The 27,346-nt window shown below is 41.4% G+C and overlaps 3 protein-coding genes across 3 annotated transcripts in view; 1 reads left to right on the forward strand and 2 right to left on the reverse strand.

Moving 5' to 3' along the window:
* Positions 1 to 306: 306 nt before the first annotated feature.
* On the reverse strand, positions 307 to 10,991 carry tmc7 (transmembrane channel like 7). Its single transcript, XM_079999180.1, has 16 exons — positions 10,898 to 10,991; positions 9,437 to 9,701; positions 8,398 to 8,546; positions 8,098 to 8,253; positions 7,512 to 7,597; positions 7,235 to 7,380; positions 6,977 to 7,124; positions 6,505 to 6,681; positions 5,621 to 5,766; positions 5,013 to 5,127; positions 3,945 to 4,042; positions 3,127 to 3,310; positions 2,293 to 2,423; positions 1,918 to 2,073; positions 921 to 999; positions 307 to 756 (listed from the first exon to the last, which is right to left on the reverse strand). The coding sequence occupies exons 1-16, from the start codon at positions 10,911 to 10,913 to the stop codon at positions 556 to 558; spliced, it is 2,253 nt and encodes a 750-aa protein (XP_079855306.1). The 5' UTR covers positions 10,914 to 10,991; the 3' UTR covers positions 307 to 555.
* A 1,768-nt stretch (positions 10,992 to 12,759) lies between these two features.
* On the forward strand, positions 12,760 to 22,599 carry tmc5 (transmembrane channel like 5; the record flags this gene model as incomplete). The annotated part of the gene is made up of 19 exons (XM_079998953.1): positions 12,760 to 12,833; positions 13,552 to 13,712; positions 15,528 to 15,644; positions 15,816 to 15,918; positions 16,311 to 16,392; positions 16,890 to 17,150; positions 17,334 to 17,476; positions 18,031 to 18,175; positions 18,430 to 18,582; positions 19,132 to 19,298; positions 19,452 to 19,527; positions 20,059 to 20,156; positions 20,277 to 20,372; positions 20,460 to 20,535; positions 21,018 to 21,151; positions 21,307 to 21,480; positions 21,657 to 21,735; positions 21,859 to 21,951; positions 22,057 to 22,599. 19 exons carry the CDS (start codon positions 12,760 to 12,762, stop codon positions 22,597 to 22,599), a joined length of 2,775 nt encoding a protein of 924 aa, XP_079855079.1.
* Positions 22,600 to 23,980: 1,381 nt separating this feature from the next.
* Positions 23,981 to 27,346, reverse strand: part of LOC307229375 (germ cell-specific gene 1-like protein) — a gene marked incomplete at both ends in the record, with an annotated part of 5,843 nt that continues 2,477 nt past the window's right edge. The window contains 3 exons of the mRNA XM_079999369.1: positions 23,981 to 24,278; positions 24,906 to 25,017; positions 26,050 to 26,202. Of these exons, the coding sequence (XP_079855495.1) occupies positions 23,981 to 24,278; positions 24,906 to 25,017; positions 26,050 to 26,202 (563 nt within the window). The remainder of the gene's footprint in view (positions 24,279 to 24,905; positions 25,018 to 26,049; positions 26,203 to 27,346) is intronic.

Below are 27,346 nucleotides of genomic sequence, written 5' to 3' on the forward strand. Positions count from 1 at the left end.
AAGTTTTTTTTACACAATGTTTTATGAAAATAATTAGTGTACAGTCTAGAACGTCTCAAAACATTACCCTGACATAACATTGCCAAAAAAGCAATAGCATAACTGACAGGGTTACAACGGTTGAGGTCATCAAGCCCCATTTCAAAATAGTCCTATGTAATTTTTTAAGGGGGTGTTTGTAACATTTAAGGTGGAACGTGTCTACATTTAACAATACCATGAGATTTATGAATACAGGTCGGTATAACATCAAACAATTAGTGTTAATACATTTTAAAATACATTTACATTTCATAGCATTCGATGTTGAGAAATAATAATAAAAAAAAAAATAAAAAAAAACACAAAATAAAGTAAATACAGTCCTTCCTGGAAGGAAAACAAAAATGACAGTACATACAAGATGAAGTACACACCGTAGAAGAGCAGCAGTTTTCTTTGGTCCCAGAATCCTTGGGCCTCGCGTCCTGTTCTCCGTTAAACAACAGAAGTGAACAGTGATACATTAAAGGCATTCCTTTGAGCGCCAAGGTCCCAGGGCCACAGCTCGTTGCGCTAGACGTGTGTGGAGGAGGGCGGGGGCGAGTGGGCCAGGAACGTGGCATCGCTGTAGTTGGTGGAGAAGCTGGTGTGGTAGCTGGAGCTGCTCCTGCTCCTGCTGGAGCGAGGCCGCGACCCGGAGCCCGGCGACTGGACGCCAGAGAAGCTCTGAGCCTGGCACAGCTTCCGAATCAGGAAGAGCTTGTCACGCCCCTCCTGTCGCGCGCACGCACAGACACACACGCACACACACACACGTACACACACACGACTGGATTAACACGCGTCTAAAATGTTTAATTTACACTACAGTGGACAAAAGATCAAAATGTGGGACGTAAAGAAGAAGGAGATGGCTGGAATAGATAGGAATCACATACCATAACAAGCTGCTCCCGGAGCTGGTTGATGACTCTTTTGTGAGCTCCAGCGAGCGCAATTACATAAAACATGCCCAAACTACAAAGGAAACAAAATTACATTATCACAACAGCAAAATTGTGTATGAACACAACCATGATTCTAGAAAACAGACTCCTCATATGAGGTTCATTGCTCTGTTACTTCCAAAGACAAATTTTTGCCCAAGAACCTAGTTAACGGTATTGGAGAAATGAAGAAAAATTATTTTCTATTTATTTAGGCTATAGAACCCATTTCTAACTTGCAATAAGATTAAAATATTCTTCTCAGAAGTGTTTTTGCGATTATCATAAGAGACATGTCTCTCTCCCGCTTTTCAAGATTCAAGAGATTATTTGTCACATACATATACATACGGTCATACATATATGCAGTGAAATGTCATGACAACCGGTGATTACGCACAATAAGCTCTAAAAATACTAAAATCTCTCTCTCTCTCTCTCTCAACCTGGGTCCGTGTCCGGACGCTTCACATAAAAATGTATTTATGATTTATTATTCCTCATTAAAATGTTATCCCTAAATTTCCCTCCCGTCGGGCCATTTAGTTTACTTCTAGATTACTGTAAACTACCAATGTTTGTTTTTTTTCTTGTTGGCTGTTTAACTTTTGGGTTATTCACCATTTTAAATATAAGTCTATATTTAATGTTTATCACTATGTCTAGTGTACATTACCGAATTTCTACTGTTTATACATTTTTTTTTACTCTTATTTTATTGTCAACCTCTTTGGTTAATGGCACTTGGTGTGCTTTTGATGTGAGCTGCTTTGACAATGTAATTTCCCTTTAGAGATGAATAAAGTATCCATCTATCTATATCTATCCATCCATCCATCCATCCATCCATCCATCTATCCATCTATCCATCCATAATAATGTATTAAAAACAATTTGTTAACTAACTTCCTGTCATGATTGTCAGTTTATTTTTGCATGGAACACATACCATGTGATGACAAAGAAAGACACAGCAAAGGCCTCTGAGGAAAGAGCGAAGAGGAAGGTTCGGATCCCGGGAGGAAGCTGGGAGACGGTTTTGGGCAGAACCTCCCAGGACGTGTTGTATTTTACAAAAGGTCCACAGGCCTGGGAGCATTTTATCCTTGAAAGAGGAGACCAGGGAGTAAGTCAACAGTTACACAAAGTCGTAAAACAGTATTGACTTTGGCAGACATATATTGTATAAATAGCTCATCCTATCTCAAGGCTTAAACCGGAGGATTTTTTTTTTTTTTTTTTTTTGTCAAAGCTGTGCAGAGGCAGCTACGGCATTAATCTCAAATAACTGAAAAACAGAGATATTATGCGGTACAGTTCTTACTGTGCTATGCTAACGGTGACCGGCAGACAGGCCAGAGCGAGGCCGATCAGCAGCACGACGAGGAAGAAGAAATTGGAGCTGGAGGCTCGAAAGGGACGAGTGGCAGGACGACAGTTGTTCACCAATGTAACCTGTGAAAACAAGGATTCATTCAAATAAACGCCTCCTTTTCTTTGCGGGTAAGGTAATAAAGACTCAACAAGCTACGGCAGCCCGGCCACTCGCAGAGTCTTCAAGCAGCGTCTCTAAAATGCTCCAGTGTTGTTTACACTGGGTGGGTGGAAATAAATTGCAATAAATCAATCAATTTACCCTCCAAGCATATGAGGCCTTGAGTCCAGTCGATTAGATTTACTTTGGGGAGAGCGAGCAACAAGTGAGGATAAATGTAGAACATGATCCTTTTATCTTTATTGATTTGAATCATAATTTTATGAATTTTTGTTTCTGCATTGTGGAACTGTTGTATTTCAGCGTTGCGTAAAGGGAAAGAGAAATTGATAGATTTATTGCAATTCAACTTTGTTTACTCATCGTGTAAACAGCCGGAACACTGAAGAATCACAAAGTGCTCCTTTAAAATAGCTTAAAGTAAAATAAAGATTTTTTTTTGTCCAAATACATAAATATATACTTAGTATACATACAAAATCTGTGAGAATTTTTGGATTAGCTGTGAAAGTTAAAAAATATAAACCTTAAGTGAACAAAACCTCACACGATATATGAGGATATGAGGATATGAGGATAAAACGATGAGGCTGCAGACATGTTAAAACAACCCCCGTTTTACCTTGATCCCAAAATCTCAAAGCTCAAATCCCCGCGTGTTACCTTCTTGATGTAGAACATGAAGAAGTACTTGATGGTGCAGATGGCGGGCAGCAGGGGGCAGTAGAAAGTTCCGATCCAGCAGATTGTCTGGCCGTACACGATCTCCAGCACGTTCTGGGGGATGGCAAACTCCTGCTGACCCCACCACTTCACCAGGCGACAGTCACAGTATTTCACCACCAGCCTGGAGGAAGGAGATGTTCACAGATAGAAGGAACTACATAACCAATCTTTGCATATTATCACATACATGAAAAGTGAACTGCCAAGGGACCAGATCTATCAAACTTTATATAAAAACTGTGTACACATACACTCCAACTGGAAAAGGGCTTGACAATAATGGTTGCCCGGTGGCCCTCAGCAACCAGATCGAGTCGATTTGCGACCATTCTGTGGCCTCTGGTTGCCCCCTTTGGCAACCACTTGTACAGTCAATTATAACTAAACTAAAAACTAAAACTCAGTGTGAAAAGCATTATAAAAAAACAAAAACAAACTTAAACGATAGTGTACTTAAAAAATAAAAAATAAACTAAAATAAAAATATACAGGAAATGTAATGTTATCACAGCTCTTCTCTGTCTTGACTTGTGTTTCTACCTCTCTGAAGATTCAAATTCTGTAAAGTATCAGATAAAACACAAACTACAAAGAATATGTCGTTACTCTCATAAAGCTTTTGAACGTTCTTTTATGGCACGTTTTCAGGTGACTAAAAATGGCAACCGTATTTTCAGTTTCGGCAACCAAAAGCGGACGCCTGGCAATCACTTTTGAAAGAGTGTTGAGCCCTCTGCCGTTTATTAAAAACATACTTCCTGGGAAACTCCACGAAGATGGTGACGGCAGCGATGATGATGAAGTCAAAGATGGTGAGCTTGTACATCTCCTGGCCCACACGAGTCTCCCAGCACTAGAAGGAACAGCAACGGGGTTCAATGGCCAACACAAGAAAAGTAGTCCAACAAAATGATTGTAAGACGCGATTTCACCTTCCTCAATCTGGCTTTTTCTGTGGCTTTTGTAGATTCCGGGTGTTGGAGACAACCTAAACCCTGATTCTGGTTTGGTTTTACGAGATGTTGAAGTTTAAGAATGGTTCTTATTTAAATAGTGATGGGTGTGTGTGTGGTAAAAAAAATATTGTGTATTTTCTGGGCTGGAGGATGACCCGTGAAAAAAAGGCTCACATCTGCAGGGAGCTGGAGCACAATGTGGGAGGATAACTGGGAAAGGAAACTCCATATTTCTGACAGGAAAGTCAGGTAATTGTTTATTTCAGCTTTAAGGAGACGAAAACACGTCCCTTGTTTAACAGAGTACCTAGGTCACTCGGAGTGTTTTAAAACGAGCGGCTTGAAAGTGTATTACTTTGTTCCCCGAAAGCTTGTGCAGGAGACAAGGGAGTTGTGCTTCGGTTTTGATTTCTCAAGAGGCGCTCACTCGAGGAGCAGCGATTAACAAGGAACGCAGAAGGTCGTACCTCTTGGTTACAGGCTGCACTGGGTTTCAGTACTAAAAAGGATCCTTCACCACAGGCTCCTCTCCACATTAACTCAGCTCTTGCCTTAACTTGAATCTTACTCGAAAGAACATCTCACGTACGGTAAGATAATACATGATAGATGAGATAAAAAATTACACTGTAATACAGGTTTCACGGTAGAATTACAACGGGCGAACTTGATGTGAGCTGTGGGGGGTGGGGGTGGGGGGAAATGTTGGTTGTTGAATATGAGGAGCTCTGAAATAATATATCCCATATGGAGCACACAGAGTACATAGCTGATATTGTGTATAAAAAAAAAAGAAAGATTTGAAAATGTGGATAGGATGTGTCACAGCAGCATCTTCAAAATGGTGACATAAGAAGAAGCACTTACTGAGTACAGCACGTGGTTGTAACCACAAATGCAAGGCCCGTCCTTACATTTGGTAATTTGAGACCAAAGAGAGAAGAGCAGCACACCGATACTGGTCAACCGCATGAACACACATCTGTGGAGAGAAAGGGGCAAAAAAAACAAAAAAAAAAACGGATTAGAACACAGCCAATTCTTCCGTCTGGATTCACTGGTATTTCATGAAGATAGGAGACTGTTTAGTCCTGGATTTACCGAACTGAGAATCAGAATACAGTGGCACTTTGACTTACGGGTTTAATTTGTTCCGTGACAGAGCTCGTAATTCAATCTGCTCGTATAGCAAACCAATTTTCCCCATTGAAATTAATTGAAATGCCATTAATCCGTTCCAGCCCCCAAAAAAATAAATAAATATAATGTATTTATAAATACAAATATTGTATGAAAACATAATAAAACACTATCACACTATCTCCTGCAAGCTGCTTCTCGTGAATCAATACAAAAAAAGCGACGGAACGACGGCTCTTAACTCTGAAAACTCGTTAGTGCGCTCGTAACTCAAGGTACCACTGTATAGAGAAGAGGAAACACATGGTGTTATGCGGTGGTCAGGTCTTTCGTACCTCATGAGAGTAAAGCGGATTTCAAAGGCGGGCGAGTAATCCTCGTAGTTGATGATAAGCGAGAACAGCAGAGGCGTGATGAAGTTGGCCAAGGTGATGACGATTGAGGGCAGATACTCATAGATGAGGTCCAGGATGAAATTCTTCTACAGGATAACAAAGGGGAAAAAAAGTGTTCAGGCGGTGTGAAAACCACCTCTCCTCTTGAACATCGTCATGTTTTATGACCGTTAAATCTGAACCCTTTTCCATATTAAATTCATTGACAGGGCTTGAATTTGAGATAATAATAATAATAATAATTATAATAATAATAATAATAATAAGTGCATTGCACTGCTGCCTCACAGCAAGAAGGTCCTGGGTTCGATTCCCGCCTGGGGCGCTGTTGGCACCGTGCTCCGGCGGGTTATCTCCCAAATAGGAGCCTTACTGTGTGGAGTTTGCATGTTCTCCCCGTGCTCACATGGGGTTTCCTCCACCTCACGTCAGTAAGGACCCCCACCAAAGACATGCACCCATCATTGTCTGACCAGCAATGGACAATTATCACCTGGTCCCCGGGCGCGTCCACGTATGCTGCCCACTGCTCCTGGCTGTGCCCCCGGAGGAAGGACAAGCCAGGATGGGTCAAAAGCAGAGAATCCATTTCACCGGCCACCATCAAAAGCATGTGCATGTGTGTGTGTGTGCAAGCATGTGTTGTAGTGTGGTGTGTTGCGTGACTAATAAAGACTGTTTCTTCTTCTTTCTTTTAAATTATTTATTCCAAATGTGTTGGAGGGCTAGCTTAAAACATCATAAAATCTTCAGAGATACTGCAAAGAAGGCAGGAATGGTGCACGGATTTATAATAAATTAAATGTTGTTTTGCTCTTTACTACCTTGGTCATTTGGGCATTTTGTGAGAAGATGGTGGCTCTGTAGATGCTGTAGAAGCAGGCGGCGAGCACAGCGATGACAAAGAGGTTGAGGATGAACCGGATGGCGTAGATCCTACACTTCTCCTTCCGGGTGCGACCCGCAATCTTCAGCTTGATCCGTTCCTCCTCCAGGTCAGTCTGGGCGACAGAAAGAGATGCATTCTCCATTTCAAGGGAAATTTGACCAAGGAAATAACTATAAAAAACAACATTAATGAAGGCCATTGACTTAACAGCATGTTGCTGTCATCATTTGCGATATCCATTGGGCAGATCGGCATTCTAGACATCAGCAATATGAATAAGGTTCACTTGCTATTGCAGGCATTTCCCAATATCATTCTGAAGGCTCCTATATGTATGTCCTACATAAATAAAATACAATTCTGAATGTTTGACAAATTACATTTATCAACTATCACACTCATCTCACCTTGAGCTCATAGAGGAGGCTGCTCCTCTTTAACTTTGCAGCGTTCTCATTGGTGATGCAACAATCCCACCCAGCAAAAATCTTGTTGCAGAAGCTTTGAAAGCGATCTTCGTCCTGGATCAAGTTGCGCTTGAAACCTGTGGCGGACCTGGAAGAAAATAATAATTTAAAAAAAATTGGTCGTTTTCCGTCTTTCTAACACAAGTGCATACAGACAAGAACATGCTAAGATAAAAAAAAAAAATGCTTTTCCAGTACCTTTTAACGATCCAGATGAGGCTGAGAAACAGGTAGGCCACAGTGACCAGCAGGTAGGCCAGAGGCAGGTTGTACGTGAAGCTCGGGAAGTGGATGTTGCTCACCTTGTAGTAACCATAGAAGAGGTAGGTCTGCTCCAGGAAGCCCTGCCGGGGGGGGGGCGGGGAGGGGGGGGTCAGTATAAAGGAGGCAAAACCCAAAATTCAAGCAGCAAAACTCTCTCCAGAACTGAACTTTTATAGTATGATGCAGCTGTTTTTTGGTGTGACATGTTTACCCCGCCTGAGAGCAGGTCTGTGATGTGCTCGTGGAAGATGACGAGGCCTCGACGAGCGCTGTTGGGATACAGGCTGCACACACGACCTGCGACCAGCGAGATGATAACATATTATCCTCATCGTAATATCACAACTCTCTGTGAGCGTCTAGCAAGTCCATAAACAGTACAGTAGTATGTACTGTATATAGTCAAAAGCGCATGCTGTAATACTGACATTTAGATGCTGATCATCATTGTGTTGTTATCAAGAAAGGGCATTTCTTTAGATAAGCTGCAAAGGCAGTCATGGTCTGCACCAGGAGACCAGACAACTCATAAACTCTCTTTGATTGTCTATTAAGTAGTATGTATACAGAATGCACGCTATAATAGTGAAAATATTTTTTTGTCATAGGGCAAGAAAATGTCTTTATATAAGTTAGAAAGATAGTACATAACACAAGGACAACTCCTCTTCTGGTCCTTTACGGACCGGACTAACAAACGCATTAACAAACGTTCTCAACCCTTCCGATAATTTAAGTGTTCATAATGCAGAAATTCCATTTACAAAAACAATGCAAACAGTGAAGGGGCTTCTGACCGTCGGACTGGTTGTAGGTGGTGTTTCCCGAAGCGAGGGGAGCGACGATGATGGGAAGCATGACGAAGCTGAACATCAGGAGGAAGATGACCAGGTTGAGCATGACCAGGAAGCGCAAAAAGGAAAAGTAGGACAGGATCCCAGTTCCAAACATCCCTTTAAAAGAGAACAGGGAAGGAGAGAGAGATTTTATTTTGTATTTTGTTATTTCAACAAATTAACTAGTAATTGGCCAATAAAAATAAAATAGACAGGCAAAGCAGTTAGATCGCCCCCCGCCCGCCCCCCGCTCTCTCTCACCCTCTATTAGGTGGATGTCTCCCCTCCACAGCACCAGGGATCTGAACCACTCCTCGGTGTCCTGCTTCAGCCTCCTCATGTCCCTGCGAGTGATCTGCCCCCACTTTCTCCAGCTGCTCAGCTCACCATCCTGCTGCAGCCGCTGCCTCCTGCAGCACCAACAATTATGTTCAAAAATAATGGGGTTCTTCTTCTAATTGGTCAACCTTTCAGAATTATTTTTGTAGTAATATTTCAGCGTAATTTAAGGGCAGAGCTATTTTTTATTTTTTTTGTGTAAATGGCAATTTATCACCAGAGGTTTAAATATGGATAAATTAAAAAGGTAATAACAATATAAAATAAAAACAATTGAAATAGACAATTTATTTTAAAAAACAGCACATGGAAAAAATGCTTAATACATTTACATTTACTCATTTACCAGACGTTTTTGTCCAAAGCGACTTACACGAGAGGCTGGAAACAATCAAAGCATACATCGACCTTGGAGCAACATCTAACTTAAGAGCATGATCTCCTATTTCTAAATTTAAACAGATACAAGTGCAAGATGCTGTAGGGAATCAGAATAAAAAGTGTTTTTTTTCTCTCCATGTTGGTTCATTATGTCTAATAACATCTTAACAGCTGGTCAACATCAACATCTCATGTGTTGTTGGTATATTGTCAATACAAGAAATGAAGGCGAGTCAACCTCAACAGAAACAAGAATATTTAGTCAAAGCTAAGATAGGATCAGGTTTTCAGGTGTTCCTGAAAGAGCACGACCTTCGCCCTGTAGGGCGGCATCAAGGATTTGAACTTGATGCGGGCAGCTACGGGGAGCCAGTTGAGAGAGATGAAGAGATGCGTAACACACGCAGGCTTTGGCTGGCTGAAAACCAGGAAGCTGCTGCATCTTGAAATATATATAAATAAATATATAGATATACAATAAAATTAAAACCTAAAATTGAACATTAAACAATAAACCTCAGTATCAATAAAATAATGGGATGTTCCAGATTAGACAAGGGCTTTTAGAAGCCATCCCTACTTGTCCATGCGTTTCTCGGCCATGCTCTTGGGCAGCTCTCTGACAGGTCTCTGCAGCGTCAGGCTCCTCTGCTTCTCCTCGTGATGCGCAGCTCGGTTCTGGCCCCATTTCCCGCTGCCGGAGGATCCCAGACGGGCCCTAGAGCTTCCTCGCTGTTTGCCGCCGCTCACTGAGGACTTCCTGCGGTAGAGCAGGGACTGGTAGCTGGGGAGCTGGTCCAGCAGCGGGTTGATGGTGGCCGGGCCACTGCGATCAGTGTAGAACACTGAGGAGAAATGGGTTTTCAAAGGGTTCAAATGCATTTACCTGATACAACTTTGTGTAATAATTGTTTTCTCTCGACAATAACTTTGACAAATTTTATCCCGAGTGTAAAATAGGGCCGGGCGATATTGACAAAATCAAACGTCACAATATTTGTGACCAAATTACCTTGATATTAATAATGTTCGTGTCTAGAAAAAAAATTGACAATATTTTGGGGATGACTTGTTGCTTTCATCAGATATTTACACACAGGATACATTTTGGATATACAGTATATACAAGCAGGTAGAGGTTTCTGTTAAAACAGCTAGAACAGTGTACAAAGTTCAAAAAGAAAGAAAATGTATTTATTTACTCTAATGGAGCATTTAAGACCAGGAAAAACAACATTTTACTGTATCACAACATTACGATAAAAACATAATAGACTATATTGTATAGTCACAATATCAATATTATATTGATTTATCACGCAGCCCTACAGTAAAATTATAAAGAATTCAGAGCCCCTGAAATAAGCAAGCATGGCAATATGAGGGTCTGTTACTGCACATGCATTTTTAGTTTTGTTGGCGGTAGAACCGGTTAAAATGAACACATACGTAATTGTGCAGTTGATCCTCAAAATGCAGGCTTAGAGCTTTTCTGTTTTTCATTTTATTGTTGCTATCTTTTCTTTGGATATGTTGTGCATGCGTGCGCATATGTTTATTTCTATGTACAAGTACATATGCTCTGGAAAGTTGTATTGCCTTCTCTGTGCAGCTCATTGTACTTGTATGAAATTATATATTGAAATGTGCTCTATACATTAAGTTTTCCTTTGATTGAGCAGTTTGTACAACGTATGGGGCCTGGGGGTTGCCAGTTTAGTTGATTGCATGTACAGGTGATCTCACTTGCAAAACTATTCCACCCTCAAATACACTAGACTAGACTCATAGTCAATTTCAAGATGTATTAGTTTAGTAAGTTACATCTCATTTAACTGTAATATATTATTGCACGATGAAGAATTTACAATTTACAAGTAGTGCGATTCAATCGAGGAGCAACATGTTCAGTTATCCCAGCTCAGACGGGCTTACGAGCCAGGGAAGCTAACGTTATGCTATCGTCGAGCTCGTTGACGCTGCGTTCATTAAAAGTTAGGAGGCACATCTAAGTATCTTCCGAACTTCTAACCCCGTTTACCTGACTCGACCTCCATTGTCGCTTTTCCTCATGAAGTGAAAAGAGGCCGTTTGCTGTGACTGTTTGTGAGGAGAATGAGAATAGATAAACAAGGGCTCGGCTGTCGGCAGGCAGAACTTCCTGGATCCAAGAGGAATGTGACTCCAGGAGGCTGAGTCACTGGCTGGTGCTGGGGGATGTCTCCTAAAGTATTCAAATAGAGTAGTAATAATAATAATAATAATAATAATAATAATAATAATAATAATTATTATTATTATTATTATTATTATTATTATTATTATTATTAGTAGTAGTAGTAGTAGTATTATTCGTATTTTATTAGTATAGTATAATTATAAAAATAAGAGCAATACTACTACTACAAATTACAATAACAGTAAATAATAATAATAATAATAATAATAATAATAATAAATTATTATTATTATTATTATTATTATTATATAATTATAATAATAAGAGCAATTCTACTACTACTAATTACAATAACAGTAAATAATAATAATAATAATAATTATTATTATTATTTTTTATCAATAATAATAATAATAATAATATAAATAAATGATAATATGAATAACGATGACAATAATAACAACAATGATAATAACCACATCAACGGTAATAATAATATCAACACCAATAATAATAATTATAATAATAATAATAATTGTTGTTATAATTAAAATAAAATAAAGACATACTGTACATTATGGACAGGGGAGATTTTTTAGATTTATTCAAAAATATATAAATGAAAAGAACACAGAACATATTTAATGAGACTAACTACATGACGTGTGTAAATGTGTACCTTCATTTACACACACACACACACACACACACACACACACACACACACACACACACACACACGCACACGCATTTTATTTGATTGCCAGTTAAATTGAACCTTCGGGATTAATTATGCTTATCATGCTGGTAAGGGGACACCTGGGATTTTCTTGTCAGAGCCGATGGACTTTTACCTTTGTACCTTTTAAATTCGCGGTGAACTTCCTCGTTGAGCCACTTTATCTCCAGTCCGACTGTGGACCACACCATTCAACATTTTCACATTCCTTTCCTCTTTTATATTTTTGAGTCACGGCATAGTCAGGTAAGCAGATTTCTATGATTGAATTGAGTAAATGCATATGTAGGCACATTCAACGCTTTGTCCTCTTGAACCAGTAGAATCGACAGAGATTCCAGTAAAACAACACCCGGCCAGTGCAGTTGGTTTTAGAGATACTGTCACCAAAGCGGGACAATCGTTCTGGTATATTTTTTCCCCCCTTTTTTTTGTTGTTGTTGTACTTTATGCTTATACAGAATAGTAAATGCATTCATTTGTTCATTTTCCACATTTGTTGTCCAGGTTTTGTCCTTCCTTCCACCATCCCTTAGTTGTTCCGAGTGGGAAGAATACAAACCTTTCACGGTGGAAGTAACCAATATCCATCGTATGAATTAATGATGAACAGGTGATAATGGCACCGGAGAGTTGGATTACACAGGTTTTCCCTTCACAAATAAGAGCTGTCCGCCGGTGCAGATGACACCCTCCAGCACTGACTGTAATCCCGCGATCAATAATGATCTAAAATGCCTTTGTTTCCCACAACTGCATGGGCTGTGACGGTGGACGCCGGCGGTCCTGCGCTGTGTAGACCTTTATACTTTACTTCGGATTTTTTTTTTTAAATCGGGGAAATAGAGCCGCTATCTCGGTTTTATTGGGGGTCAGGTCGGAGTTGGCACCTCATTGACAGTGCGTCGGTGCAATGAGGGAGCGGGGCAGCAGCACCTGAAGGATCAATATAAAGAATAAGAGACAGAGCATTGAAACCGAGCGAATGACCTACTACAGCAATGGAGGATTTTTTAACCCAGCGTTCCATGACAGCGAAACTCTGGAAATTGATAAAAGGTTTGTTGTATATATGGTATTTCATTGTATGATGTAGAGAAATCATACATATCCTATTCTAAATGTCAAAATATGCATGATTTTGTTATTATTTATGGACAGTTGTTCCATTTCTGCTTGGATTGCTTATATATACATGTATGTGTGTGTGTGTGTGTGTGTGTGTGTATATATGTATATATATATATATATATATATATATATATATATATATATATATATATATATATATATATATATATATATATATACATATAGTTCTCTGTATTTGCGATTAACGTAATTTGCGAGTTATTATTTCACTTTTACTCTATTAAGGACGCATGCTGTGTCCTGGTAATCCTGATATGTGGATTATAGTATGAGTTTATTGATATGATATTATTATATTTATTAATGAAAAAAATACTCGCAAATTACATTTATTACGTTAAGGTTAATATTAAGTAACTAATTAAATAATTAATTATTAATTATACACACACACACACACACACACACACACACACACACACACACACACACACACACATATAAAGAAATGTGTGTGTGTGTGTGTGTGTGATTCTGATAGAATATTACCGGTATTAAGATTAAGATTACCTGTTATAATCAAATATTTATATGTCTGTTAATGTGTTCAAACGTCAGATCATTCATCAAAGTTTGATATCACTTTAAACTTGAAATTAGGGTTTGCTTGTGTTCTACCCTGCAGACCCTCCAGAAAGCCTAATCATAGCAACCCTTATGCCAGAGTCGAGCAGGCCTGGCAGGGAGGGAGGACAGACCTGGTTCACCCATCTATGGACCGCGGCGGCATGGAGGCTCCCTCCAGGGGAGGAAGGCCCTGGGAGGGCTGGCAGCAGGAGGTCTGGGGTGGGGGGGGAAGCATTCCCCTGGGACACCTCCCAAGGCACCCCGAGAGCCCCCCATGGCAGCCAGAACTCAGTAAGTGGGGAAATTCAATGGGGAAAACGAGCGTACTCGGGTCTTTTTGATTGTTGCTTTCTACGCTCTTTAGCAATGTTTCTCAACGCGGGGGTCCGGGGACCTCCAGGGGCCCTTCAAGAGGTTCCAGGGGGTCCCCAGCAAAAGGATCAGGAGTTAAACTTCACCGTTATTTCATCAACAAGACGTTAGCACCATTAGAGAATGTACATGTACAATAACTGTTTTGATCATAGTTTCACTGTTATTATCTCCCTCACTGTAGAACAGACAGGTATGGAATATTAGACAAAATCATATCCAACAATATTGCCCTTTACTTTGTAACTTACTTTACTATTTAAAAAAAACAAAAAACCCAGAATAATGAATTCTAACAGTACTGCTTATTTCTAGACAATGTTTAGCAGTGACTTGTGATATACAGTGGTTTTTACTGTGACAAAATTTAGTTATTGTGAGTCGCTTTGGACAGAAGATAAATGACACAATGTAATGTCATGTAATGTAATGTCATGTCATGCAAAGTAATGTAATGTCATGTAAAGTAATGTAATGTAATGTACTGTAATAAATATGAATGAATATGAATATGAAAATATGAACTCAGACTGGGGACCAAGAAACAAAATCTTATCAAAGGGGTTGGGCGGGCTAATACACATAAGCTTGAGGGTCTTTGGGATGAAAAAGGTTGAAAATCACTGCTCTATATTGACCTCTCTTGAAGTGTTTTTGAGTTGTTGTTGTTGTTGTTTCTTGCATCCATGCATATCCCTCTCAGTGTTGCTATGTGATTTCTCTGTTGATACGCGCGCAACCTAGTTTTCTCCTGGTCCTGTTTAGATCAGAGTACCTTCCAAACGCATTCTGCAGCACACTATGACAGATCGGCTTCCATTAGATTCCCATCAGATTTTTCAGGTAATGTTCACGCAAATCTTACTCCCTCGTGTTTTTCACTGTCTGTTCTTCTGACATACTCGTAGCAACTCATTGTTGTTATGCTTGAGCTAGTGCACTGTTGCCATGACAGCAATGGACTCATAAGCGCGTTGCAAGGAATGAATAAAGAATATTATGATTATTATGATTATGATGATGATGATGATTATTTATTTATTTTGTTATTATTATTATTATTATTATTATTAATAATAATAATAATAATAATATTATTATTCTGCCAGGTGCATTTACATTAAATAAAATTAAAATTGAAAGCCAAATATACACAAATAGCCGAAAATATATATTTTTTTATCTATTAATGGATGATTTATTTCAAATGGCTCCATGCGTTGTTGCTAAACACAATGATTAAATGTGAAATGTGAGTGTATGTTTGGGACCAGAGGCACTTCCTTGTTTAATCATTAAATTATCGGTGGTTTTATTTTAAACTACTTTTTTTATTATCTCAATTAAGGTGTTGGCAATACTAATAATTAACTGTTATCAAAGCTATGGATAATACTGTTTGTTTTCCCTGCATCGCACTGACATTAGCTGCTCCCCTACTCAGTGAATAAACATCAATAATGTTATGTGTTTGGTCAAGAAAGTGGTCAACTATCAAATTGAAGAGATTTAAGATATGAAATACATGAAATCCAAGTTGTGTGAACCACTTGATATACATACTTGATATACCTAATATTACTCAACACACACCTAGAAATTACTTTAAGGATTAACGCTGGATGGCCCTATTAATTTTTCTGTATTTGTGTGCCGGAGCAGGTCATTCGACACTGCGCTTTCGGGAAATGACAATGAGGAGAATGAGTGTGTTTGCCGGCGGGGACCCTGCCCACCTCTCCTTCACGGAGGACGCAATTAGGACCGAGATAGAAAATGGTGAGGGCCTCCCGAAGCGTGAGAAGGGTGACGTTTATTCCGCGGGCGTGCAGTCGCTACGTCCCACATTTGAACCGGACGCTCAGCAAAACGCTCACAAAAAAAAAACGGCTCCACCCTAGCCCTCTGCCGTAAACGTGGGCGCTGTCTCGTCCTTTTCTCTGGTTGCAGAGGAACGGGACCTGGTCGAAGAGCTGGTTTCGCTGTCCACGCGGGACAGGATTCGGGCCGTCAGGGAGCTCCCGATGAGCTTCGAGGAGAAGAAACACATCAGGCGGGTTTTGGTTTGCTCGCCCTGCTGCGGGGGTCCCGTCACGTCGACGCAGAGTTAATCATTACATTCTTTATAGGTGCAGCAAAGTAAGGGGGCGTGGAAAAGTAGTGGTGCTTTTTTAGTTTTGCAATGTAGGGTCACTGGAGGAACTGTTACGTAGCACACGCACACACGCACACACGCGCACGCACACACACACACACGCCCGCACACGCGCACACACACACACACACACACACACACACACTAGAATCAACAATAGACTGTTGATTCCAGTCAGTCTGATGACGACAGTGCTCATATAACTTTGAAAGGTCATATAATTACCGTAAAGATGACATCACGTCATAGCACTAAATGAAAGCCTCCCACTTCCTTTGCTTATCTTCCAGGAGCCAAGTGCTGGCATTCAAGTCCTCCAAGCAGTCCCGACATTTTTCGTGCTTCCGAGACTGTTCTGAGAACGTGTCGCTGGTGAGATTCAACGTTGTCAGAGTTCATTTACAGAGTTCTGTAAATGTCAATTTGTGCATTTTAATCATTGCAAAATTAAATGATTAGCCTTATATATATTACATGTCAAGAAAGTAATCAAGTAATGATTCATTTTTAATTTCGATTTATTATAATAAAGTGCAATGTCGATATTGCACTCATGGTGTTGACTCATGATAGATAAAAATAAAATAATACAAATAAAGTAATACATTTTGGGGAAAAAAAGTATATAATACACCAAAAATATAAAAATAAAAAAGGTACAGAAAAATAAAGAATAAACAAAAAAATATAAAAAAGAAAAAGGTACAGAAAAATATATTATAGACAAAAAATGCTAATACACAATATACAATAAACCCAACAAGAAACACAGAAAATATTGGCCAATAGATTCAGTTTTCATACATGATGTATATTTATTAAATCTCCAAAGTGGCTACAAGCCTTTCTCAGAGCAGCCTCCCCTCCAGTCTTTCCGCAGGTGTGGCTCCAACATAGGCGCCGCCCGGCAGACCCTGGAGCTGTGGCAAGGCACCATGAAGGAGGTCGGCGGCAGTTTTGGAACCAGCGTCCTCTCCTACTTCCTGTTCCTCAAGTGGCTGCTCATGTTCAACGTCTTCTCCTTCCTGGTCAACTTCGGTTTCCTAACCATCCCGCTGCTGATCTACGACCACACACCGCAGATACCCCAAAATGTGACCTTCAGAGGCCTGGAGATATTGACCGGAGCCGTGAGTGCAGAGTGCCAGTGTTAATTATATTTTGTTTGGTGATCGCAGTTTTATTATTTGGATTGCTTTGACTGATATTTCATTTAATATTGTAATTATCAGACGAAAGTGTGAGACGAAAAAAAGATGACTGAAGGATGGTAAGCTGAGTGCATAATAAAGATGTGCATGCATTTTCCCCAGGGTTACTTTAATTACACCGTCATGTATTACGGCGGATACAGTAACAAAAGCGTGGCGGGCCTGTTGGAGTACAACATGCAGTTAGCCTATTTCTTCACCATAGCTGCTTACATGATGCTGTGTGGGGCCTCGCTGATCTATAGGTCAGTCCTTCTTATTCCTTAACTTCGCCTTCCCCTCACCTCCACACAGATTTATGAAATGTCGTTTGCCGTAAATGTATGATTATTGCAGATCTCAGTCCATTTGGTCAATCATTTGTATTAGCTAAGTGTCCACCCCTACCAATAACCTATCCATGTGCATTGAATTGCATTTGTATATTCCTTATATTTATTATATATTTGACTATTTCTGTTTTGTATTTTTCGGCTATTTGTGTATATTTGGCTTTCAATTTTAATTGTATTTAATGTAAATGCACCTGGCATAATAATAATATTATTATTATTATTAATAATAATAATAATAATAATAATAATAATAATAATAATTATTATTATTATTATTATTATAACAATAATTATAATAATAGTTTTATTTATATAGAACCTTTAAAAATACAGTTTACAAAGTGCTTTGATAGATAAAATAAAGAATAAACTCATTCTGATTAATTCTAATTGCTAATAACAAAATGCATGTTCCTTCTTAATTCACATTTAGCCTTTCCAAATCCATCTCTATGTCCTCGCAGCATGGCCAGTTCATTTAAAAGGAACTACATGCTGGCAGACCCGCTCTCCGGAGGCGCCTGGCAGCTCCTGTGCAGCTGGGACTTCAGTGTGACCAACGAGAGGGCACTGAGGCAGCGCAAGAACAACCTCCGGGTCCAGCTCAAGGTGTGAACGTCGGCTCTGATTCGGTCTCAACCCTATTTTACTTCCTTACTTTTATTATCTTTTGGGCTGAACGTGTACTCTGTGTACCGCTGCCAAGCATGTGTGATATCAACGTCAACCTAACACACATGAGAAACGTACCATGTGTTGCTCTAAATTACCGCCACCTCCTCAGTGTCCGGCTCGCCTCCCATGTTTGTCTTTGCCATCTCGACATCTCTCGCGAATCCTCCGTTGCATTTCCACATTTTCAGGAATCTTTGTCGGAGAAGGCCCAGCGGGAGCTGTTGACCACGTCTGAGAGGTTCGAGCATTTTGGGATTCATCTGGGCTCCTGGGTGTTCTCAACCAGCCTCGCTATTGGCTGTGCAGCCGCCATCTATTTCCTCAGCCAATTTGAGCAGCAGGTAGATGGAAGCTATAATATAATACTTAATATATGTGCAATCCTATAAAAATGTCATAATGTTTTTTTATAGGGAAGAAAACGCACAAAGGAGACGATACAGCAATAGCGTGTGTCTGTTCAATCTGACCATTTTACTAGTCTTGAGTACATAAACGACCTATATATAGAAGGTTTATTATTTTCAGGAAATAATTCTATGCCCTGTCTCAGCCCTGCAAAATAACATACTGTAAGAGGAGGTCTATATGTTAACAAATGTTTGTCTTATTCGTAGCAAAACACACTCAAAACAATCCCTAAGAGCCTCAACTAAAATGGCAAAATCTTTTCTCTAGACTGATAATTGACAGACATTATGCGTTGGATCCCTACCGAAGACATTCTATGGAGGCTTATTAAGTTGGTTGTAAAAGATTAGTCATACTCGACGGATAAATGTGTAACCTCCTGTCAGTAATGACGTGCGTCACGCCATTCACTGCCGTCGGGGGTTTACTGGTTCGGGCGTGTCGCCGCGCCTTATCTCCGCCTGCTATGGCCTTCGCAGCGCACGGCCGACGCCTCCAACCCGTCTGCGCTCCGAGAAGCGGAGACTCTGCTCGTCCCCTTCGTGGTGTCTCTGATCAACCTGGTCGTCCCGCTCCTGTTCTCCCTCTTCAATAAGTTTGAGCATTACTCCAACCAGCGCCGGCAGATCTACGCCCTCATAGTCCGGTCAGACATGTTAAATAAAATATGAAATATATTGTACATATTAAAATGTGTATTTTCAGCAGCAGCATGGAGCCTACTTGAGGTCAAACACTGAAGGACGGTTCGTTATACGAGCAAAAATAAAGGGATTTTCTCTCCTTCTTGTTCTTCCAGAAATGTGATCCTAAAAATGTCCATTCTTGGAATCTTGTGCTATTTCTGGATGAATGAAGTGGCAACAAAGTTTTCGGTATGTTACAAAAGTACTCATAAATATATATACATATAATATACTGTATATACCACTGTTTCATATACCACGGTTATTCATGACTATACTGACTGGCTTGCTGTACATTATCCCATTTATTACACAGCTATTTACCAACTACTGACATTGACACCGAGCACTGATTTTAAAGGATTTTATTATTACTATTATATTATTTTGGCCTAGTTTAAGAGCTTCCGCTCAGAAAAATAGCAAAAGTGTAGCAGTCACAGGAAACCATTCGTCCTGTACAACAGGAAGAATATTCATATATTATAACATATTTACTGTTTTAACTAATAAAGGTTTAGCTTATCTTATCTTACCTTATCTTAAATTGCACGTGAGACTCATTATTTTGAAATTACTGACCACTGTTTAGCGCTATAGAGCGGTAAATATATAAAAAATATAAACATATTTATAATTATAAATAAATATCTAACTTAATGTACTGTATAAGTAGACATGGCGTTCCTGGCGTAATCCCACTTTGACGTGTCGCTGTAGTGCTGGGAGTCCATGGTGGGACAGGCGCTGTACCGCCTGGTTGTCACCGACTTCCTCTTCCTCATGTTGGGTTCCTTCTTTGGAGAGTTCCTCAGCAAGTGAGTCAAATGTTCTCACTTTCTTAAATGTGCACTCGTCTCTGTTCTTGTGGGAAAACAGTAGGTACATCCAGAATATAAATGATGTTTATACCTAAGGTCTCGTGTGTAACCCTGTAGTGTGATTGGGACCAGATTTCTACCGCGTCTCGGAGTTCCAGAGTTTGACGTGGCGAGGAACGTCCTCGATCTGATCTATGCCCAGACGCTCGCATGGTAAAGAAAAATAAAAGTCTATTATAAAAATCGCTATGTTTCTTTCTACAATCCCTTATTATTTTTATTATTGCTTTTTCCTCACAGGATCGGGGTTTACTTCTCTCCTCTGTTGCCCGTCATTCAGATCATCAAATTTTTCATCCTTTTTTACCTTAAGAAGGTGAGTAGACGTTTATAACAGTGCAAAAACTGTGTAACAACAGTGTATTAACAGCAAAAACAGTGTACGGTGAGCCGCTTTGCTCCAGTGCAGCCAGAGTCGGATCCAGTGTCATTGCCGCCTGTGACTCTCCGTAGGCCTCTAGACCTGGATTCATTATTAATAAAATCCTTTCATGACTTTGACAGCTTTGTTTAGTCTGCTGAGCTCCCGATTCAGGTCAAGGATGATTTTCAGGAAAATCCCGTTAACCGTGTGTTACACCCCGCCGGGATCAGTCCTCGGAATGGAAGCAAATTCACCACTGATTATAAATTGGAGGATGAGCTCTCTTCCCACACATATTTAAGTAATAGAAAAATCACGTTTCTCTTTCAGATTTCGCTGTTTTTTTTTTAATATTGCCCCGTGTGTTGTTGTTTTCTTTCTGTATGTGGATGTGTGTGCCTGTGTGTATTGTGTGTGATGTCCCGTCTGCTCAGGTCAGCCTCACTCAGAACTGCCAGCCTCCCAAGCGTTCGGGCCGAGCCGCTCAGATGCAAACCATCTTCATCGCTCTGCTCTTCTTCCCTTCCTTCGTGGGCTCCCTGTCCATCGTGGCCTACACCGTCTGGAGGTACTCACCGCGGCTGGTCGCGGGAAAACTATTACGTGAAAATGATTTCAATGAGAAGCTGAGAAGCGAGACCTCCCAACTAGGGGCTCCTGCCTTTTCAATGATTTGTATTCCTTATTGCATCTGAGCTGACCCCCGCCGCGCGTTCTCCGCAGCCTGGAGCCGTCGGAGCAGTGCGGCCCGTTCCAGGGCCTGAACCACACCTTCGGCGCGGTTTCCCTCTGGGTGGAGGAGCTGGAGGGCATCCCCGGCTCCGTCTGGGCCGTTTGGGTTTACCACAACGTCATACGGAGCGAGATCTTCTATTTCCTGGTCACGATTATTATCCTGTGAGTAGGCAGTTAGTGCGTGTGTGCGTGCGTGCGTGCGTGCGTGCGTGCGTGCGTGCGTGCGTGCGTGTGTGTGTGCGTGTGTGTGTGTGTGTGTGTGTGTGTGTGTGTGTGTGTGTGTGTGTGTGTGTGTGAATCTCTAGATTGTGCTAAATGTTTTTCCCTCTGGTTCTCAGTTTCATCACGTACCTCTACTGGCAAGTCACTCAGGGGCGTAAGCTGCTTATTGTTCTGTTGAGACAGCAAATTGTTCATGTGGGTATTAATATATTTGATGTGACATATCCATGCATTTGGTACTTGCTTTATTTGATTCTTGGGATTATTTATATTGGTATGTATATATATATATATATTTTTTAACCCTCCTCTCACCAGGAGGGGAAAGATAAGTCTTTCCTTTTGGAGAAGATCCAGACCCTTCAGAAATCCCCAGCAAAGCAAAACTCAAGAAAGGGAAATCAAAGAAAGGTTTCCGTTCTCGTTCCCGTCAAGATGCATTCACTGAAAAGCGATGTTTTGTTCCATTTTGAAATAAAAAAAAAATGTATTGCCCTTGTGAAAAATCCTCCGCAGCAAACCAAACAGCGCTCGGGCATCCGGTCCAGCTCCAACGGTCTGGTTCAGACCTTTTTGGCTCGCCGGTCGCTGGAAGAGCTGGAGGACGGACGGGGATGCTTCAGAGACCCGCCCGTTCCCGCCGATATCTCCGCCTACAACTCCACCTCCGCCTCCGCCCTCACGCAGGCCATGGCCGCCAGGCAGAGGGTGGAGAGCGAATACGACCGGACGCCAGCGTTTCCCGCGACTCCACTGGACGGCTCCCCCTTCTTCGCCGCTGGGGCGCAGGTCCGCTCCAGCTACAGGCACAAGGAGGAGGAGGAGGAGGAGGTGGAGGAGGAATATTACAGACGAGCGGGCGCTTCAGACTATACCGCTCCGTCCACCTCCATCATGATGCAAGTGATGGAAGCCAGGAGGAGAGCGGAGGAGGAGGAGGAGGACGTGGTGCGGTGGCGTCCGGCTCATCAGAACTCTGCCCCCGCGGGGTCCAGTGCTCTCATCCAGGCCATGCTGGCCCGGCAGCGGGCCCAGAATGAGTACGACGACGGTTACTAAAACCCAGAAACCAAAGAGTGACAACGGTTTTCCCGACTGCGGGAACGCAAAAAAAGAAGTGAACATTGACCTGGAAAACCTCCAAAGTGTGTGTGCAACGGCCGATTTTGGATGAGTGGAATTCTAAATGTAAATGATGTAAATGTTCACAATTTACAGGGAGACAGGGATTTAGAAAGAAATGGGTATAGTAAAAGGTTAGTAGGGAATATTCATGTCTTCCACCTGGTAAACACACGTGTCAGTGCTGTCTTAGAGGAATCGAAAGCGTGGCTGAGGATTTAATATTATCATCTTAAATGAGGTGCTAATGAATGCTTCACCTGAGCTTCATTTATTGGTTACGGTCCGTAGTATATCATTACAAAGCTGGAAACACAATCCCATATTATGTCAATGTTCAAACACATGCATGCATGCACGTACACACACACACACACCCACACACACACACACACACACACACACATAAACACACACACACACACACACACACACACACACACACACACACACACACACACACACACCGACTTATGATTCATACGACCAATAGCGACAGTGAATAGAAACTATAGAATAGAACATCAACTTTTTCAATGCATGGTGTGCAGGAGACAACACTGCCCCCTGCAGGAACACACAGACACGCGCGCACACGCACACACACACACACACCACACCACACACACCACACACACACACACACACACACACACACACAAACACACACACACATATTTAGGGTCTTGTCAGCCCATTTAGCCGACAGTGGAATTCTTAACAGTTATTACCATCGTTCAAAAGGACACAACCGATCCAATCTGTGCAAAATGTATTGCACACTGGCAACTCAACTCATCCATCACACTACACACACCCCACGCACAACACACTACTGCATGTAGGTCCAGAATGCACTGCAAACAACTGTTGAATTTTTTGCAGTTTTTAAATGATAAATACAATTGCCAACCCATTTTTGTTAATAGACAGTCATTTGCAATGCATTAAAAACTACATTTCCTGTTCAATAAGGCATAAATTCATGCAAACGTATATATTAATAGGGGGGACACTTCTTAACGTAACACTCAACTATACAAACAAAGGTGAGCGGCTTCAATCTTTGTGGCCATTCTGGAGTCCACAGTTCCAGCCCCCCATCGCAGTGGTGAGCCCAACGGAGCCCCATGGGACTCGTAGTTCCATGACTACGGATGCCCAAACCCCGCCCACACAGAGGGAGTTGAATTCCTGCTTCCGTTAAGGCAAAGTTGAACTGTGGAGCTGACAACGGGTTCCGAAATCTGTCGAGGCATCCGGGGCAGTGACTATATCACATGGCAGGTTTCCGCTCCGCCACGGCGGTCCGCGCTGCTCAACACTGCTCCTCGCCTAATGACTCGTTAATGTCGCTCAGGTCCAGGGAGGCCGCGGGGATCGGCAGCTTTCTGCTGCTTTTCGGGGTCTGGCCGGCGTACACCTCCACAGACTTGGAGATGGACTGCACGGAGCGCTCCCTCTGGAAGTACCCGAAGGCCTCTCGCGCGTGCTCCTCGCGGATGCTCTGCTCGAAGGTCTTGCGCTTGTGTCGGAACTCGATCACAGTCTTGGTGTAGGAGTTGAGGGTGGTGACGGAGGCGCCCATGCAGCAGGTGAACGATCCCCAGGCCATGCTGACGTGAGAGAGAGAGAGAGAGAGAGAGACAGAGGGAGAGAGGGAGAAATGGGGAAAAAATAAGACGGGTTCAGTTTGCAGGGTGGCTCTCCATCCAGTGACACTCAAACCATGAGCGCCCAAAGTAACTCAATCAGAATTTTAAATTCGACACATTTCTGTCAATATTTCCCTCCCCCCGCTCCCCAAAAAATGGCAGCTCTTGCAGGGATTAAAGTCGATCGCTTCGAGTCCCGTAACCCGGGCAAAGTTTGTCGGGTCACATGTGAGATCAGTCGGTCGTAATCTCCTGTTGCCTCCGCGCATTGTTGGTTCAATGCTCAAAAAAAGTTGTTTAAGCTCTGGGAGGAATTTTCAACATACTGTGCACATTGTGAACGGGTGAAATATTATCCCCTTATGCAATTCCAATCACGCTTGTATCGGGGGCTTAAAACACCAAAGCCTAATCCCGCCATAACATGAAGCTTTTGGGCTTTTTTTTTTTTCATTAGTGATGGGGGCGATTCGCGGGGTTAGGTGAAATGTAACTGTCGGAGCGGAATATCGCGGTGCTGAGGGCATGAGAAACGAAAGCCCCGACGCGTGTTCCTTGAATACTGGAGGGCGAGGACGCAGGGCGTACCAGAAGGACCAGCCGTAGTCCCAGTTGTAGGGTCTCCAGTCTGGGGGGCCCAGACTGACAGTGGCCTGGAAGACCTGCGTGTACATCATGTGAGCCACCATGCCCAGAAGACCTGCAGGGTCAGGAATATAAGGGACGTTAGTATAGATGTAGTATTATATATATTGAATATATATTATAATTTATCATATATATTATATATATATTATTATTATGTATTATACATCTTATACCTATATTATTATTATTTATTATATATTATATATATATATATTATTATTTATAATATATATTATATTATTATTTACACGTTGATAATAACAAAAATCACATCAAAGTGTATTTATTATTATTATTATTATTATTATTATTATTTTCCTCCAAATTTTCTGAAGTTGATGTTTCAGAGATACATTCAACACACAAATCTGCATGTGCGCGCGTGCACACACACACACATGGGCATGTGCACACGCACAGTGTGACGTGAGATGATGGGAGAGCCGTCTTGATAGCTCTGCAAATCCCAATCCTCACAGCTTATGCTTGTTCATTCTATAAAAGGTTGGGAGGTTCTTTTTGGACAAGATTTGCAGAGCTACAGTAATACCCCCTTTAGGCTCCTGGAACCTTGTCAGCGCCGCCTCCTTCATCTTCATCAGCCACTTGGAAGAGCTTACAGGGTTTTTTTTCTACTGATAACTAAGCACTGTCAATCACCGTGTTATTCCCCAGTGAAGTCAATGCTACGTCATAGATTTTAAATTTAGTTCACAGGTTTCACTGCCCGTTACGTAAAAGCGGTGCGCCTGGCGCCAAGCAGAGCCAAAATAAAAGAAAATGTGTTTTGAACACAGTTGAATAATCGTATGCCTTCCCTGCGATGTGAAACGGTGCCTAAAAAGAATTCAGAGCTATTGGGAAAACATTTTTGGGGAAAAATATGTATTTCATTCAGTCTGAAGGGGCGGAAATACATGCATGTGAAATGCATTTCTGCAATTAATTGATAATTTTGCATTTTGATCCTGTAATTAATCTTGGTGTATTATAAACAATGACACTGATGAAAAAGTGGGAAATACAATCACATAACAGGGGTTGAAAATGAACCTGGCTAGATTTTATCAGCGGTTCTCTCCACCTGAGAGCACGGTGAAGACGGCAGCGAAGGCGTTGAGCTTGAGTCCGTCGATGACGTTGCTGGAGTGGACGAGCTCCATGCACATCAGGCTGAACCCCACCACCAGGAGGATGATGTAGAGCATCTCCGACACCAAGGAGAGCCACAGGATCCCTGCCACGCAACGAGGAAGCCGTGTTTTAAGCCTCCAATCATTAAAGTCAACAATAAAAATCTCAATATAATTGAAGAGGGTGCATATTATTCCCCATCTCCCGGGGGCCCGGAGTCTGCCACTTGGTCCCGGTGGTGGTAACGCCGTCCCTGACCGACACCTAAACCACATTTCACTTCCTGCGCTTCCTGTCTGGAGCCCGTTCGTAATCTCTTCGAGCTTTTCCCAGGGAAGCAGTCCAAATGTTATTAGGCGGCACGCCGTGGCTCCCTCTCCTCGCTGGCCTCCTATTCTGTCGGCCATTAACCCTTCCCGCTACTCCTCCACTTTGGAGGTGGCCACGGTGACGGTATTTCCCGTGGGATGGAGTCAGCACGACCGACAAATTACCGACAGGCCTTCAGGCGACGTCTGTGACTCTGGTTTCCCAAAGAAAAGAGGACGACTGAAAACTAGTAATTGTGATTTTTTTTATAGTGATCGTGGAAAACCATTAAAATATGAGAATGTGAAAGCCAATGTGGTTTTCAACTCATTTTATCCATGGAGCCAAATAAGATTTACATTAGATTGCATACATACAATTACATTATCTTATCTTGTATGAAAATATCAGGTTTTTTTAGGAGCCCTGTTGTAACGTAAATAAAATGTTAATGATTTATTTTTAGGTTCTCTGTCTCAATCTCTATCTCTCTTCTGGCTTAGATATAAACTGTAATTGTTTAAGGAAAGATAACCTCTGTATTATTATTATCCTTAGTACATAAATGTAAAGAGCCAATGTGGTGATACAGCCCAAACTGCACACCCGGGATCCCTGAAAAAAAAAAGCTTAAATGTGCCTTGTTCCCACGTTATAAACGATGGATACTGTACATTTCATGAACTTAAGTGTGACATCTACAGTGAAGTTACAAAAAAAAATACATTCATTTGCAATTAGAATCACACAACAGTCAGTTTTTCAGTTTGTCTGATTTTAGCACTTTCAGTTTAACAAGCTTTTTCACAACTCCTTTTAATGAGGCTGGATGAAATTAAATTAAAAGCAATTCAATTGTATTCCTTTCTGTCTCAAATTCAATCTCTGAAGAAGCCATCGATGGCTTCATGTGAATTCAAAAAATACGATTCCGTTTT

Source organism: Zeus faber, assembly GCF_960531495.2.
Source record: "Zeus faber genome assembly, chromosome: 4".
NCBI lineage: Eukaryota > Metazoa > Chordata > Actinopteri > Zeiformes > Zeidae > Zeus > Zeus faber.